General features: G+C 42.4%; 1 protein-coding gene across 1 annotated transcript in view; it reads left to right on the plus strand.

The window, feature by feature from the left end:
- LOC149298082 (glutamate receptor ionotropic, kainate 4-like) overlaps nt 1–17,554 on the plus strand; it is a 168,076-nt gene that overhangs the window by 44,358 nt on the left and 106,164 nt on the right. The window contains exons 4-5 of the mRNA XM_089487973.1: nt 700–865; nt 13,204–13,382. Of these exons, the coding sequence (XP_089344099.1) occupies nt 700–865; nt 13,204–13,382 (345 nt within the window). The remainder of the gene's footprint in view (nt 1–699; nt 866–13,203; nt 13,383–17,554) is intronic.

The following is a 17,554-nucleotide window of genomic DNA, read 5'->3' on the forward strand; positions in this document are numbered from 1 at the left end:
GAGCTTGCTCCTCCAGCGGCGGACATTACTGTCCGTCTCTGGAGGAGTGCCAGCGTCACCCTGGACGGACTGCCCGCCCCCCCCAGCTCCCCTGTACTGTGCGCACAATGTTAGGACGTTTGCGCTCCCTCAAAAAGTTATGTGCGCGCGCACAAGCGCACAGCTTAGAGGGAATACTGCTCCTCAGCGACATGTTCTTACAGTCAGTACTGTCTATGATCGCTTTATTCACTTAAATGGTGCTGCTGTTATGTCTCGATGTGGAGGCATTCAGCAACACCGAGATCGGCAGCAGGGGCCCCATGTGGGGGGGGGGAGTCAACTTTCGCCATACACTGTATTGGAAGAGCTTAGGAAACAATCAATGATAGCGAGGCATTCAGCGACACTGAAAACCCACCACAGGACTCACTATATCCAGAGCTATTTTTTTTATAAAAATGTGATAATATTTAAAAATTAGTATGCAGTATATATATATATATATATATATATATATATATATATATATATATATATGTTTCCCTACAGACCTGCATTGCCTAAAGAATCTTCACTTCTTCCATCCATGTACCTTTTTGCTCTCTGTTTTATGTTCTCTGCTCTCCGCACTTTTTATATCTATCCTTCATCCTTTTCCACCATTATCCATTATTGTGTTTTTTGTTTACACTATTCACTCTGTACTATTTTATTCAGGTGCCACATATAAAAGTCAACCCCGAAGAAGTCTTAAGATTTCAGTTCCAGAGATTCACCACCTTAAATCTTCATCCCAGCAACACAGACATCAGTGCAGCTGTGGCAGCTCTACTTCACTTCTTCAATAGCACTACTGCTTGTCTCATTTGTGCCAAAGCAGAGTGTAAGTATTAGCAAGTTCTTTCATGCAAACACTAAACTTTTGCCATAAAGTAGATGGTCTTCTATAATTACACAGAAAGCATCATATACTTAAATCTGTATTGACCAGTCTAGAAAATAGAAAAGTGTATGGGGAAAATTGTAAAGTCAAACAACCTGTTGGATCTCATTAAGACAAATTTAAGTTGTGTGTGATACTACTGATTTTTTATGTTTTTCACACTCATCATGTTTTATTCCCTTTCTGTATTATGTTGATGGTTCATTTATTGTACATCTGTAGTTGTTTTTGTCCAGTCTGGCATTCTTATTTCTTACTTTGATTTTTTTGAAAGCTCATTCGATGGTCGAGCTCATCCAACCATGTCTTTGTGCCCCAGTGCATAAAGCAACATCCATAATCATGTTAGAGTAAGAAAAGGTTTTCCCCGAGCTGTTCCCACAAATTTGGGAGTATAGCATTGTACAAAATGTCTTGCTAAAACATTAGGATCTCCCTTCACTAGGCCTTGCCTAAACTCTTTTAATCATTTTAATCATTAAGAGGTGTGTCCCAATACTTTTGTCGATTTAGTGGTGCACAAAGCAAGGTCAATAAACATATGATTGGATGAGTTTGGTGTGGAAGAACTTAACTGGCCTGCACAAAGCCCTAACCTCTACCCCATCAAACACCTTTGGGACAAACTGGAATGGAGTCTCCAAGCCAGGCCTTCTCATCTATCATCAGTGCCTGACCTCTACTGGATGAATGTTGAAAAATTCCCACAGAAACAGTTCAAAATCTTGTGGAAATCCATCCCAGAAGAGTGGAAGCTGTTATAGCTGTAAAGGAGGGACCGACTTCATATTAATGTATATGTATTTAGAATGCAATGTCATCAAAGTCCCCGTTTGTGTAATGGTCAGGTGTCCCAATACTTTTTTTTCTAGATATAGGTATAAGGAGAAGAAAGTGCACTTCAAGCAAGGTGTTGCCCTTTAAATTTTTGAAGTGGAGCACGCTACTTGGAACCACATGCTGGCAGCGGCCACCGATAACCGGTTCATGACTATGCCCCAGGGTTACCCGTTGCTAGTACTCCAGTGAGAGAGATCATAGAGGTGGGAATCCTGGGATGGTCGTGACACAGAGTTTAGAAAAAGCTCTTAAAAATTTGGCTACAGCACACTGAGGAAACCCCAAGAGAGTAGATTCTGAAGTATATCTCTACCACAGAGAAGGCAAAAGATTAGCAATAAATGTTTATGAAATACTTACCTGGGAATTTCTGTTCTTGGTCACTTCTAGTAATACACTAGGAGAAGACTCCACCTATGCAGGTAGGGCAGGAAATAAAACTCTGGAAACCTCCCCTCTTCCATAGTGAATAGACTAAATCAATGAAAATTTTTAAAAAAATCTTATTAGGAAGGGACAAATTATCTTGCTACCGGAAGTGGCCAAGAAAAGAAAATTCTCAGGTAAGAATTTACTCTTTGTAGTTCACTTCCGGTAGCATGTATTAGATGCATGTATTAGATGTAAAACAGGTACAGGACGGGATTAAAAATCGCGGACTGCAAAACTCTTCTTCCGAATTTAGCATCATCCAAAAAGGAAGTCTGGAGTCAGGAGCGCTTAATGAATGTGTTAACACTCTTCCATACCGTTGCTATGCGGATCTGATCCATCGATACCCCCTGCTGCTTCTGCCCAAAATGCCCTTGTGGAGTGAGGATAATGTCCCTGGGGAGGCTCTTTCGCTGCCTTGTAGGCTTCTGGTACAGCGAAAAATTATTCATAGAGCGATTGAAGCTCTGGAAACTGCTCACCCTTTTCTAGGTCCAGCGAAGGCCACAAACAGGTTGGTTGATCTTCTCCAGGAAGTTGTTCTCTCCAGGTAGATCTTTAAACATTTATGTAGATCCAGAGAAGGAAGCAGTTGTTTTCTATCATTCCTTGGATTTGAGCAAAATACAGTATCTCACAAAAGTGAGTATACCCCTCACATTATTGTAAATATTTTATTATATCTTTTCATGTGACAACACTGAAGAATTGATACTCTGCTACAATGTAAAGTAGTGGGTGTAAAGCCTGTATAACTGTAAATATGCTGTCCCCTCAAAATAACACACAGCCATTAATGTCTAAACCTTGGCATTGCTCAGTGCTCGTTTTAAATTTGCCGCCCATGACATCACTCTAGCGCGCACGCCCTCTAGCTGCAGCCACGGAAGAGGAGAGGACCGGACGCCGTGCTGGATTTGGTACCTGCAAGAAGCAGGTATTTAGGTGAGTTGCTGCGGCGGGGTCTGTTGTGTGGACCTTGACAGAGACACTCATTGAAAAGGGCACGGGGGCCTGCCCAATCACCGAGAAAGATGGCTGCATAAGCTGACTGCTCCGCCGCCGCTCGCAAATTTCATAGCTTTCTATATTATTATTGCAGCATGGGCTGCTCCAAAAAGACAGCCCCGGACCCTTCTACACTGGGAGATCGCCCTCGTTCATCCTTGCATTCTCCCCGAGAATATTTTCGGACCCCTGCAGACTTGGCCTCCCAAGCCTCTGATGACCACGAGGTTGCCTCTCTGGCAAGTATATCCTCTGCTAATGATCCCACCCTGGCGGCGCGCTCACCATCTGCTTCTCATCCGCTCTTTTCATCCTCGCCGTGGATATCGGATTTTTCTTTGCTCATTGAGATGAGGTCTCAGCGCTTCATGTGGATTTGTCCACCCTGGAAAAGAGGGTCCTGGCCCTAGAGGCATTGACGACCACACCAACACTCAAGCTCAACAGGTGAGTGATGAACACACACGTTACCTGCGGGAACTCTGTCGTCGGATTGAAGACATGGATAACAGAGGCCGCCGGCTGAATATCCGTCTCCAAGGGATCCCTGAGCGGGATACCTTTGAGGACGTCATGGCGCTTGTGTCTGAGGTGTTTAACGGTCTTTTAGGCCGCTCAGCTGACAACATTGTGCCGGTAGATAGGGCATACCCTGCTCTCCAACCCAGGGACATCATCTGCCACCTTACGGACTTCAGGTTGAAAGAAATCATAATGGCTCGTGCGAGGAAGGTAGGCACCTGGTTGCTGCATGGGCACCAGGTGTCCTTTTTCAACGATCTTTCAGACCTGACCCTACAGGTGAGCTCTGCGACCTTTTAACATTGGCGTTACAGAGGCTTCATATCCCCTATCGTTGGGGGCACCCCTTTGCCTTGATGACTCTCAGGCATTATCAAGATGTTCTTCAACATCTTGATATCATGGGCATTATATGTGGCACAGTGGCATATAGAGGGTTAAAAGGCATATCATGGGGCATAGTGGCATTTAGATGGTTAAAGGGCATATCATGGGGCACAGTGGCATATAGGGGGTATAAGGCATTTCTGGGGCAGAGTGGCAAGCCTGGGGTCAGATGTGCATAACTGGAGGGCAGGTTGGAAAATAAAAGGAAATATAAAGGGAAATAAAAACAAAAAAATATTTAATCTTGTATTAAAAAGAACCAGTTTACATAGTTTACCTGAATTAACATTTACTAGTAAAACTTTTTTCCTATAGGGTCGTCTTATATTCAGGCTTTTTCTTTTTTTCCTAAATTAATATTCAGATTTTGGGGAATCGTCTTATAATCAGAGTCCTCTTGTAATCAAGCAAATAAGGTATTTCCAATCTTTGAGGATTAGCATCTGTCCAGGGATAGACCTGGTGTAAAAAGGAATCTATGCATGAATAAGATCTATGTGCTGCCGAATAGAAATTGTAGTCTGTCTCTCCTGGGTGTTGTGTACGCCAAATATCATAAATGTTGTGTTTGAATAAAGATGCTGCAAAAGTTCAGTTTTTCTAGCAGCTGTCATACAATTACGCAGTTTTAGTTTACTACCCCTATAGGTATCAGAGATCACACCTAGAATTACCAGTTCTGGCATAAACTCGTCTGTCAAAATACCTAGTCTCTTACAGTAAGTCAGCAGGGCCGGACTGGCCCACCGGGATACCGGGAAATTTCCCGGTGGGCCGGCAGGTCCGTGGGCTGGGCGGCCGGCAGACTAACCCTGAAGACAGGCGCTGAGCAGCTGCAAATGGCATTGAAGGCCTCCCTCGGCGCCAGGGGCGGGCTGGGCAGGGGGGCAATTGCCCCCCAGGCTGCCTGAAATCTAATCAAAGCGGCCGCTGGGTGCTGATGCGGCCGGCCGGCATCAGCACCCAGCAGCCGTGTGCGATGGCCGTCTAGTGATGGGAGCAGCGTGAGGGGTGAAAGCTCCGCCCCCTCGCACTGACCTTTCACCCCTCACGCTGCTCCCATCACTATGCGGCCATCAGACTGCTGGGAATGTAATCTAAACGGCCGATGCGTGCTGATGCCGCCGGCCGGCTCTGCTTTAATACTTTTTTTTTTACTTTATATGGCAAGCCGATCCAGCTTACCATATAAATAAAAAAAAAGTGTTAAAGTAGCTCCGGCCGGCGGCATCAGCACGCATCGGCCGTTTAGATTACATTCCCAGCAGTCTGATGGCTGCATAGTGATGGGAGCAGCGTGAGGGGTGAAAGCTCCGCCCGCTCGCACTCAGACTGCTTGTGAGGATCGTCTTACCGGAAGGAATCCAGGATGCAGGAAAGGAACACGCTTGCTCAGTACAGGACACGCACAAGGGGCCTGAGGAGGATAACAGGACACTTGGCAGTGTAGCTGTAAGCACGGGTGATCTGGACGGAGCCGTTAAGCAGACCAGGGTCAGGATACCGGAGGTTCTCAGAGTCGTTAGGATAGCCGGGGTCAGGATGCCAGAAGTACACAGGAGCCGTAAGGATAGCCGAGGTCAGGATGCCAGAAATATACGAAAGCCGTTTAGCAGACCAGGGTCAGGATGCCAGAGGTACTCAGAGTCGTTAGGATAGCCAGGGTCAGGATACCAGAAGTTCACGATAGCCGTTGAGCAGACCAGGGTCAAGATACCAGGAGTAACACAAACAATAATGTAACACAGGAGGGGGCTCAATAAGTACGGAAGCACCAGTACAACTGAGCACCGGTGGATGTGTGAGAGAAGTTTAAATAGCCCGGGGAGGCGTTCCCCGGCGTCTCTGACGTAGCTGCGTCCACCGTCGCCATAGCGACGTGGCGGAATCCAGGCGGCGGTCAGCCGCATAAATATTCATGAAGCGGCCGCGCGTGTGAGCGGCTGCTTCATGTAGCAGGGAATGGTGCTGGCGTTTCTGCCGGGAGGACAGAGCGGAACCTCCCAGCATCTGCCAGGTAGGTGCCTTACACTGCTGCAGCACCGGATGTCAGGTCAGTGACATCCTGTCAGCATAGAGGAGAACAGTGTGCAGCTACCAGAGGACGGAAGTCAAGAGAAGTAGAAGGTCAGTAAACCAATGTATTTTTTGTACTGTATAATATTTTTTTGTATTTGTTAAAAACAAATAAAATCGGCATGTGTGTGTATGTAAGTGTGTCCCCCTATATGCCACTCTGCCTCCAGAAATGCCTTATACCCCCCTATATGCCACTCTGTCCCATGATATGCCTTTTAACCCCTTATATGCCAGAGTTGCATATAGGGGTATAAGGCATTTCTGGATGCAGAGTGACATATAGGGGGTCAAAAGGCATATCATGGGGCAGAGGAGCATATAGGAGGATATAAAGCGTATCGGGGAGGCAGAGTGGCATATAGGGGGCATAAGGCTTTTCTGGAGGCAGAGTGCCCCATGATATGCCTTTTAACCCCCTTCATGCCACTCTGCCTCCAGAAATGCCTTATACCCCCCCTATATGCCACTCTGTCCCATGATATGCCTTTTAACCCCCTATATGGCAGAGTGGCATATAGGGGGTTAGAAGGCATATCATGGGACAGAGTGGCATATAGGGGTATAAGGCATTTCTGTATGCAGAGTGACATATAGGGGGTCAAAAGGCATATCTGGAGGTAGAGTGGCAAAAAGGGGGTTAAAAGGCATATCACGGGGCAGAGGGGCATATAGGAGGGTTGAGGCATATCAGGGAGGTAGAGTGGCATATAGGGGGGGTATAAGGCTTTTCTGGAGGCAGAGTGCCCCATGATATGCCTTTTAACCCCCTTTATGCCACTCTGCCTCCAGAAATGCCTTATACCCCCTATATGCCACTCTGTCCCATGATATCCCTTTTAACCATCTATATGGCAGAGTGGCATATAGGGGGTTAGAAGGCATATCATGGGACAGAGTGGCATATAGGGGTATAAGGCATTTCTGGATGCAGAGTGACGTATAGGGGGTCAAAAGGCATATCTGGAGGTAGAGTGGCAAAAAGGGGGTTAAAAGGCATATCACGGGGCAGAGGGGAATATAGGAGGGTTGAGGCATATCAGGGAGGCAGAGTGGCATATGGGGGTATAAGGCATTTCTGGAGGCAGAGTGACAGGGAGTAAAAGGCATTTCTGGAGGCAGAGTGGCATATAGGGTATTAAAAGGCATATTATGGGGCAGAGTGGCATATAGGAGGGTATAAAGCATATCGGGGAGGCAGAGTGGCATATAGGGGGGCATAAGGCTTTTCTGGAGACCCCATGATATGCCTTTTAACCCCCTTTATGCCACTCTGCCTCCAGAATGCCTTATACCCCCTATATGCCACTCTATACCATGATATGCCTTTTAACCCCCTATATGACAGAGTGGCATATAGGGGGTTAGAAGGCATATCTTGGAACAGAGTGGCATATAGGGGGTATAAGGCATTTCTGGAGGCAGAGTGGCATATAGGGGGTTAGAAGGCATATCAGGGGGGCAGAGTGGCAAGCCTGGGGGCAGAGGTGCATAACTCGGGGATAGGTTGTCAAATGAAAGGGAAAAAAAATTGATGTTTCAATCATAGCTTTTATTAAATATGGAAAAAAATAGTCTACATGAATTAATAAAGAAATAAAAGTTTCTTACCAGAATATCGTGAAGAATAATGTGATCAGTGTTTTGTTCCACTGAATAAAATGGAACTTTTTCATCTAAAAATGTTCGCAGTAGCAAATGTTTTGATCCCATTATGTGTAATGTATTTAATTTATTAGGGCCTTTTAACACTTTTGCTTTCTGGCATTTTAATACAAATAATGAGATAAAAAGAATGCCGAATAGTGTGACGCGGGTGCGTGTGGGTATAAGAGCTTGACCGTGAGATAAACTATATGGGGCTTGTCTCCAAATTTTTCCAGGGCTGCTATCAGTCCCAGTCCGGCCCTGTAAGTCAGCTTATCTTTCCAAAAGGTTTGTACCAATGGGCATTGCCAAAATCAGTGATAAAGATCTGCTCCCGCAGCACCACATTTATGGCATTAATTAGTAGTAGCATGGCCCATCTTGTACAGCCTAGGCAGGGAATGATAGGAATAATGAGCTTTCTTTAGGGCCATATCTGTATATATGACTGCTGGAATAACTTTGCAGGACGAGAAAGTGGCCTCATAAATATTGTCAATTTCAAGGTGACGCATGTGGGTAAGCCATTTAAGTGCACCTTCCACCAATGAAGGCTGATATTTCTCCTCCCTAAGCAGCTGGTATACTATTGCCGTAGAGTACATGCCATACCCATTTCTATGGATCAACATATCGCAAACTGCCGAACTTGTGTTGTTGCATAGATTAGTTCCTGCACATAAACAAATATGGACAGCGGTACCATAGGGAAGCTGTCTTGAATAAAATGTGAGAGCTGTTTGGGTGTTTCTGTTCAGTAACAGATCTATTGTAGGTAGTTTATGTCAATGGACAAAAAGACCTGTTACCTGCTCTTCCTGGAAGTTTGGATCATTCAACCTAGGTTTAAACGGAGAAAATTCCAAATTTAGTTGCAAGCAGAGTTTCCAGGATTTAAGCTTAAAAATAGCAAAGGATTGTTTAGAATCCAGCCCTAGATTAACAGGCATGTGCAGTAAAGACAAACAAAGAGACATTTGGGTGGGTAACTTGTTCTGAATACAAATCTGTATAAAAATTTCTACCCTTCACCCAATTAACTGCATATCTATCAAGTGCTGCCATATTGTAATCTTTGGGACAAGGTTAGTTTAGCCCAAGAAAATGTTTTGTTCTTTGCAATCTAATGAGACAACATTTTGCTTCCTTCCCTGACCAAATGACGTGAAGAGTTTGTCTAAAAAGTTTCAAGTCTGAGTTAGTCATAAGGACTAAGCTAAGCTTGTAATATTGGAAAGCAGTACCACAGTCTAGGGAAGTGGATTAAGTAAGCAAGATTAGGTTTTTCCCAAAGAACCAGTTTCAATTTTATTTTGGCCAATACAGAAGGCATATTAAACAAGTACAATGATGCTATGTAGGCGATATAGAGGGGGCTTTTAGCATTGCCTTTGTTTTGGAAAGATTAATGGTGAAACCAGTTACAACACCCCATCGAGCAATAAGGGATAGGGCCTTGGATATATTGGTTTGTTGGTTAGTGATATAGAGCAGTAAGTCATCTGCAAATGCAGATAACCCTGACTTTTACATCCCAGGACAAAACCCGGAAAGGTGGATGAATCCGATAGGCATCATATTAACGGGTCCAAGGCCATGTAAAATAACAGCGCAGATAAGGGGCAACCCTGTCAGACAACCGTCTGCATTGCTACATCCCCTGAGTCCAGACCATTAATATTTATATACGTCAACGTTGTAGCGTACAATTTCCTTATAAGTTTAAGAAACGAGGCACCATAGTGTTAGAATTTCAATATGTCAAATGTTTTTTCTGCATCAAGGCTGGCTAATGTTGAAAGGGTAGAGCTAAATTCTGAGGTACGTATCCAAATGGCCTCTAAAGCCTGTCATTGGATAGGTCCTTCAAAGTGTTTTAAGATATGGGGCCAAAGTAACATAGTAACATAGTAACATAGTTTGTAAGGTTGAAAAAAGACCTAAGTCCATCAAGTTCAACCCTTCTACCTAACCTTCCTATTCTTGATCCAAAAGAAGGCAAAAAAACCCTAATTAAGCTACTTCGAATTCTGCCATCAGGGGGAAAAATTCCTTCTTGACTCCAAGAGGCAATCGGATTTCTCCTTGGATCAAGAAGCTCTTAAATATTAATGTTATTCTATTTATATCCCTGTATGTCATGCCTTTCTAAGAAAATATCGAGGCCCGTTTTGAAGGCATCTAATGTATTGGATTACACTACCTCCTTTGCAAGTGAATTCCATACCTTTGTTGTCCTCACTGTAAAGAATCCCTTCCTTGTCGTCTATGAAACCTGCGCTCTTCCAGTCTCAGAGGGTGACCTCTTGTTCTTTGTATATTTCTGTTAATGAACAGGTCACTGAAGAGCTCTTTATATTGGTCCTGCATATATTTACATAATGTTATCATATCCCCTCTGAGACGCTGTTTTTCTAGCGTATATATTTTTAACTTTTTTAGTCTCTCTTCATAACTAGTATCACCCAATCCCCTTATTAATTTCATAGCCCTCCTTTGCACTTTTTCTAATTCCATAATGTCCTTTTTGAGGACCGGTGCCCAGAATTGTACCCCATATTCAACGTGAGGTCTTACCAATGACTTGTAAAGAGGCAAGATGATATCCTCCTCCCTTGAATCAATACCTCTTTTTATGCATGCCAAAACCTTATTGCCCCTCGCAGCTGCTTGCTAGCATTGCGCACTGTTGTCAAATCTGTTGTTAACCGTTATTTCTAAATCCTTCTCACTGGTAGTTTCCCCCAAGGATATTCCATTTAAAGAATAGGTCGCATTTTTATTATTTTTACCATAATGCATAACTTTGCATTTCTCTATATTGAACCTCATCTGCCACTTGCATGCCCAGTCCCCAACTCTGTCTAAATCTTCCTGCAAAGAAGAAACATCAAGATTAGGCTGAATTACCGGGCCTAATTTTGTGTCATCAGCAAAAACTGTAACATGGCTCTCAATGCAGCTTGGGAGATCATTTATAAATAAATTAAAAAGAAGAGGACCGAGGACAGACCCCTGAGGCACTCCACTTAATACCTGCGTACAGGCTGAGAAACATCCATTCACAACAAACCCTCTGCATTCTATCTTTTAGCCAATTTCTTATCCACATACAGACATTTGCCCCTAAGCCTATTTCTGTTAATTTATAGAGTAGCCTTTTATGCGGGACCGTATCAAATACCTTAGCAAAGTCCAGATAAAATCACATCTACAGCCACACCCAGGTCTATATTTTTACTAACTTCTTCATAGAATGCTAATAGGTTGGTTTGACAAGACCGGTCTTTCACAAATCCATGTTGAGTTTTACTGATTGGATTATGGATCAAGATACGATCTTGAATGTATACCTTTAGCAACCCTTCAAATAATTTCCCCACTACCGATGTTAAGCTTACTGGCCTGTAATTGCCCGGTTGAGATTTTGATCCAACATCTGCCTTGCGCCAATCTAATGGAACTATGCCCGAGCCGAAAGAATCCCTAACTTAACTCCTTCAGTACCCTTGGGTGTATACCATCCGGTCCAGGGGCCTTGTCTACCTTAACATTATTTAATTGCTCGAGTACTTTTTCTTGTGTCAGCCAATCCCATGTTTGCTGCAACGGTTCCTTAAAATTAGCCAGCAGGGGCTCCGTCACTGGCTCTTCCTTGGAATAAACAGAAGAAAAAAAAGCATTTAAGATGTCGGCTTTCTCTCTGTCCTCACTAACCAACTTTCCAGTTTCAGATAATAACGTACCAACATTCTCTACCTTTAACTTTTTTCCATTTACATACTTAAAAAATTTCTTGGGATTGGTTTTACTTTCCCTGGTAATAAATTTCTCATTTTCTAGTTTAGCCATTTTAATAGCCTTTTTGCAGGCATTGTTGGCATCTTTGTATGCCATAAATGATACTTCCGACCCCTCGCTTTTATAATGCTTAAATGCCAGTTTATTTATTTCCTGTTTTACTTTCCAGGTAAGCCACATTGGTTTTGATTTGTTTCTTTTGTATTTGTTTCGCATAGGTATATATTGGGATGTGTAACTTTGCAATGTGTGCTTAAAGGTATTCCATTTGTCCTCTGTGTTTAAACCAGAGAACAATCCATCCCAGTCTATATATTCCATGGTTGACCTTAGCCTATCAAAGTTTGCCCTTTTGAAATGAAATGTTTTGGTAGAGCAGTTACCCATTTGCTTTTTGGAATTAATCTCAAATGAAACCATGTTATGGTCACTTTTCCCCAAGTGTTCTCTTACTTTAATGTTTGAGATAAGTTCGTCATTGTTAGTTATTACCAGATCTAGACAGGCATCCATTCTGGTTGGGGTCTCTTCTAATTGCGACATAAATTGGTCATTAAGCAAGTTCAGAAACTTGCTGCCCTTAGTGGAACAAGTTTCACTATTCCAATTTATATCTGGGTAATTAAAATCTCCCATGATTAAAACTTCATTCCTATTTGCAGCCTTTTCAATTTGAAATAGCAGCTGATCTTCCCCCTCATTAATAATGTTGGGTGGCTTGTAGCATACACCCACAAGTAGTGTGTGACTCTTTCTACTATCTAGGTTAATCTCTACCCACAGTGTCTCCACATTACTATTGTCATCATGCACATCTTCCTTAATACTGGGCTTTAGTTTAGGGTTTGCATATAAACAAATCCCTCCCCCTTTTCTATTTACTCTGTCCCTTCTAAAAAGTGAATATCCTTGTAAGTTTACTGACCAGTCATATGTATCATCCCACCACGTTTCCGTGATACCGATCAAGTCATATTGTTCATTACTTACCAATATTTCCAGCTCACCCATTTTGTTTGCCAAGCTTCTCACATTTGCTAAAAGACATTTAAGGTTACTACCCATTTCTGGTGTAACGGTTGACAAATAATTCTTGACAGCAGGTTTTGTACTATGCAACACCATATTGTCTGAGCTAACCCCGCCAATGCTCTCACCCCCTTTTCCCATAGCTAGACCCCCTTCCCAGTCTACTCTAGCTAGCACTTCATTTCTATCTTTATCCTCCCCCCCCCAGAACCTAGTTTAAAAGATCCTCAATTGCCCTAGCCATCCTCTCCCCTAGTATTTTACAAAATGTTTGCAGAAAAGCCTTCTGGGCCTGGAGTCTTCTCATTTTTGAGCCCCTGGAACATTTCTCGGTGGGATTTAAGTAATGCAGAATCCCAAAACTGACATTCAGTAGTATAGTATACATAATCCAGTGTAGTCCATCATGCACAAAAAAGTAGTGCAATCATTCAGCATCATGGTTAATTTCAGCTGTAGGCCTTCTAGAAGAAAATATAACTATATGACTGTATGTATATCCATATATATTTGTTTCACACTATTATTCTTTGCAGGTCTCCTGAACCTAGAGAAGCTTCTGCGCCAATTTCTCATCTCCAAGGATTGTCTCTCTGTACGAATGCTTGATGACAACTGGGACCCGACACCACTTCTGAAAGAGATTCGTGATGATAAGACAAGCACCATTATTGTCCATGCTAATGCATCAATGTCTCACACCATTTTGATGAAGGTAGGTCCTTTGAAGCTCTCTACATATCTACAGGACATGTCTTTCAAATGACATGTGTAGTTATTTATTAGTATGAATCCACATTATGTATGTTGTCTTATAGAGTTACGTATAATAAATAAGACACAAAGGTGTTGACTCCCTCAAGAAAACCACTTGCATTCTATAACTTGCAGAGTAACTCTTGTGTTCACCATTAAACAAGTTGGTTTTTAATTTATGTAAGTGCATTCAACTGTAAATTTTGCGAGTTGCAGTTGACATCACATACCTCCTCAAGGGCAAATATTATGATTCCCACACTCACAAAATGAGTGCAAGTGTTAGCATAAAAGGGCTGCAACCTCAGTAGAATTGGTCACTCCAGTTAACCCTTAACTCGACTGACGTTTCAACTTTTTAGCAAAGAACCCTTAGTTGTCCAGGAATGTTGGAAGTTAAGCGTATCATAATAGCCACCCTAATGCAAGATTATAATCAACAATCTGAATGCTTCTCTTCATTCTAGGTATCTTCAAAGTTTTGGGGATAATTTCTAAATACAATGTGTTGGTTAGCACGAAACAAGAAATATAACCACTGTTATTTACTTATTTTTATATGTTGAACTAACAAGCACCTGCTTGTAAAGAAGTCTCTAGATTGTAAGCTTGTTTGAGCAGGGCCCTCCTCACCCGTTGTTCTGTAAGTCAAATTGTTATGTTATATGCTACTTGTAATATCCTGTCTATCCACTGTCCCCTATAATAATATTCCCTGTAGCTGCCCATCTATATACAGCTCCATAGCTTCTGCCATATAGATTTTATGGATGGTTCAAGACCAATTAACCCACAATATCTGTGTGTTTCCAGAAATGGGCAGTCAGTTATGTGATGAGCTCTTAAAGATAATGGGCGTCAATTGTTTTATGATTTGTTGCAGTGTCATGAAATGATATGATGCATCATGTTGCAGGAAAGAATACATTTACATGGTTTAGCAGGCTGTTCTCAGTGAGTTACCTGTTCAAATAATATGCATGTTGTGTTTTGATGTACAAGTCATGGTGTTGTTTTTGTAGGTTTTTGGGGCCTTGTAGCCTGGTCTTTTGTTTAGATTTTTTTTTGTACTAGTAGTGACAGGCTTAAATGGCATTGTCTTTGTATGGTATGGTACATTGTGCAGATGTCAAGCTTTCCAGTAGTGTGTATGTTCCTTTTAGACCTGCATACATGTAGCCATGAACTGTGTTGATTTGAAAAGTATATGTGACAATGTATCCTTTTAGAGACACTTATATGTGCCAAAGACCATCGATTGGATTTAGAGTTTATTTTCTTTGGGCATTTTTTTTATTAACCATGGTCACGATTTAACAGCGGCTTAATGCTTTTGTAACATGTCTTTGAATACCAAACTGTCTAGTTTTCAGACTTTCTTTAACAGAGCTCATTAAGTCAGACCCAATATGTGTTTAGAGGGCAAATATTTTTTTTTTATCCTTTGTGATTAATATGCTGTCCCAACTTCCCATTTGATCTGAAGCATTAAAAGGCTATTAATCCTCTCATGAACATGGATTATTTTACCTTGAAAAGTGTTTTGAAACATTATGATTATCTGAAAGAAAATTTACTTAATTTCCTCTGTTATAAGATTTTTGTGTGGTCTGAACTGCAAGATCTCCTCTTAGCTAAATCTGTTACCATTACTTAAATGGAAACCAGGTCCCAACATGCATTAGATTCAGAGGTTTGGTACAAAAAATCATTCATTTTATTTAAATTGTTTTGATTGCTTATGTGACAACTTAGTGACATGTTCTAGTATTAAAAGGTGAAAGAATGGTGAAGTAGTTATTTAACAGAGCTGGGAATTTCTGCAGTCTCTGGGTGGAGGAATGGTATATGGTCATGCACACTCCCGGCAAAGGATTCACTCCAAAGGCAGACAGAACGGCCTGCCTTGAATAGCAGGGCTGATTAGGTAGATCATTCATCTCCTTCTAACCAGGCCGCAATGTAGAAATCATAAGGTCTGTCCACACAGACTTGTGTTTCAGTGCACTGTGCCCCAGCAGTTGTTGCTAATCACTGGCATGTGATGTCATATTCTGGCGCTCAGTACTGAAGCCATACACATCACAAAGCACTGAAATAAAGGTCTACAGGAAGAAACCTCATGCTCCTATCATAGGACCACCAGAAAAAGAGAGAAGGGTAAGAGATGAGAAGAAATGGAAAAGAGAGAGGGGGATAAAAAGAAGGGAAGATTGAGAGAGAGAAAGAAAAGCAAGAGGGGGAGAGAGTATGTTAATGTGAATGAAATATGGAATGTTAGTGAAGTTATGTGTGTGTAAGGGCAATTAAGCATGTGACTATAAGGTTTAGTGTACGTGTCAGGCCCCGGCCCGCACGGCCTCGATTAGTTTGCGCGGCCCACGCAACATGCGCAGCGCTCTCAAAGGCCTTCATTAATGCAGTCCTTTCTCAGATTTATTTCAAAATGGAAACTGTAAACTCAATACTGGATATTCTATCCCCAGCTTTCATGCTTTCTGGAGACCTCAATGATGCTTATCTCCATGTCCTTAGCTGGCCAGCACATTGTACTTCTGCATTATTAAGCGTTGCTATTTGGCCTGTCTGTTAAAGGAAGTTGGCCTCATGAACAAATATTTTCAGTCAGCTACCTAGAGCTCGTGGTATTTTGGAGGATTCTACACCACTGGAAACATCTACAGTACTTTAGGGAAAGGCTGTCCACTGTCAGACACCCACATTGTAGTAATTTTTATCAACAAGCAGAGTGGGTATGCTTCTGGGTGAAGTTGCACTCAGTAACACCTACAGTTCCCCCTTGGGGCTTGAATCTGATATGTCACCATTTGTTGGTTTCCCGCTTGAGCCTCTCCAGAAAGTATCCTTATGTTTTCTAACTTTCATGACCATATTTTTGCTATTTGAAGAACTGAAGAATTACAGTTTTTTCTCATGCTGGACTCTTTTTTTGCGGTTTCACAGATAAAGTGGTTATATCCTTGTCCATTAAAGAGCACAATAATTTTTCTCTCTGCATTCTGCCCAGCTCTTTCCAACACCTGAATTTGAAGAAGTGCTTGGAGATTTATTTGAAGCTTGGAGAAACTAGGAGCCCAGTTACAGGGGAAATCTGAGGCTCTGTCTGTACTCAGAGATGCATATTGACAGGCAGGTAAGTACAGACAAGAGATAACAGTCTCACACCAGGCCGGTATACAAGAATAGATTGTATAGATGAAAGCTGGATGATCAGGAACAGGACTGGTATATACAGTGGAATAAAGCATTAAACAGGATACAGTTAATCGTAACACATGGACTGGAAAGTCTTGCCGGACAAGCCTGGAACTGGAGACCCACTGGCAGGGCACACGGCAGGAAGCCCACTGGCAGGGGAACTGTAGCGAGGACAGGAAAACTGTAGCGAGGACAGGAAAACTTTAGCGAGGACAGGGGAACTATAGCGAGGACAGGGGAACTGTAGTGAGGGCTACAGGCAGGGAACCCGACTTGGTAAGTCTTGGACATGCTGGGGTCTGGTACACAAGACCCCGGATCAAGAACGTAGCCAAGGTCATACACAGGAAATAAGAACAAGTAAACAGATCTTTAGCTGCAAGCAGACTAACAGGGACCAAAGCCAAAAAAATGCAAAAGCCCAGACTGAAGGGCAGAGCAGGTATATAAAGGGCAGGACTGGTATATAAAGGGCAGGGCTAAACTCAGGTAACAAGGCTCAGCTGTCTCATGTAATTGGATACCCAACTCAATTGAATTTATAATTATTCTCAAATTTGTCCACTTGCCCCGGTCCTCTTCTTAAATTAGTCACCTAATAAGAATAATAATTCACTTTGTTCATGACACAAAGGTTATAGGTGCTAAAATTGTGGTTTCACTATTATATTGCCTAGCTTAGCATCATATACTACTGGTATATTTGTATTTATGATCACTCTTTAACTCCACTAAGATGATGAAGTACCCTCATACAACTGCATCAAGACCTGATTTTTACAGTGCCATCCTAGCATGCAGTAACATGGGTAAACAGGACATGTAGTACAACATATGGCAATTTGGACTTAATAAACAAAATGGGGGATGTACCTACTCAAATGAGGTTACAATTATTCTCAAACTTGTCCA

This window comes from Sceloporus occidentalis, unplaced genomic scaffold (genome assembly GCF_023333645.1).
Source record: "Sceloporus occidentalis isolate IW3139 unplaced genomic scaffold, rSceOcc1.0.p SCAF_35, whole genome shotgun sequence".
In the NCBI taxonomy this organism is placed as follows: domain Eukaryota; kingdom Metazoa; phylum Chordata; class Lepidosauria; order Squamata; family Phrynosomatidae; genus Sceloporus; species Sceloporus occidentalis.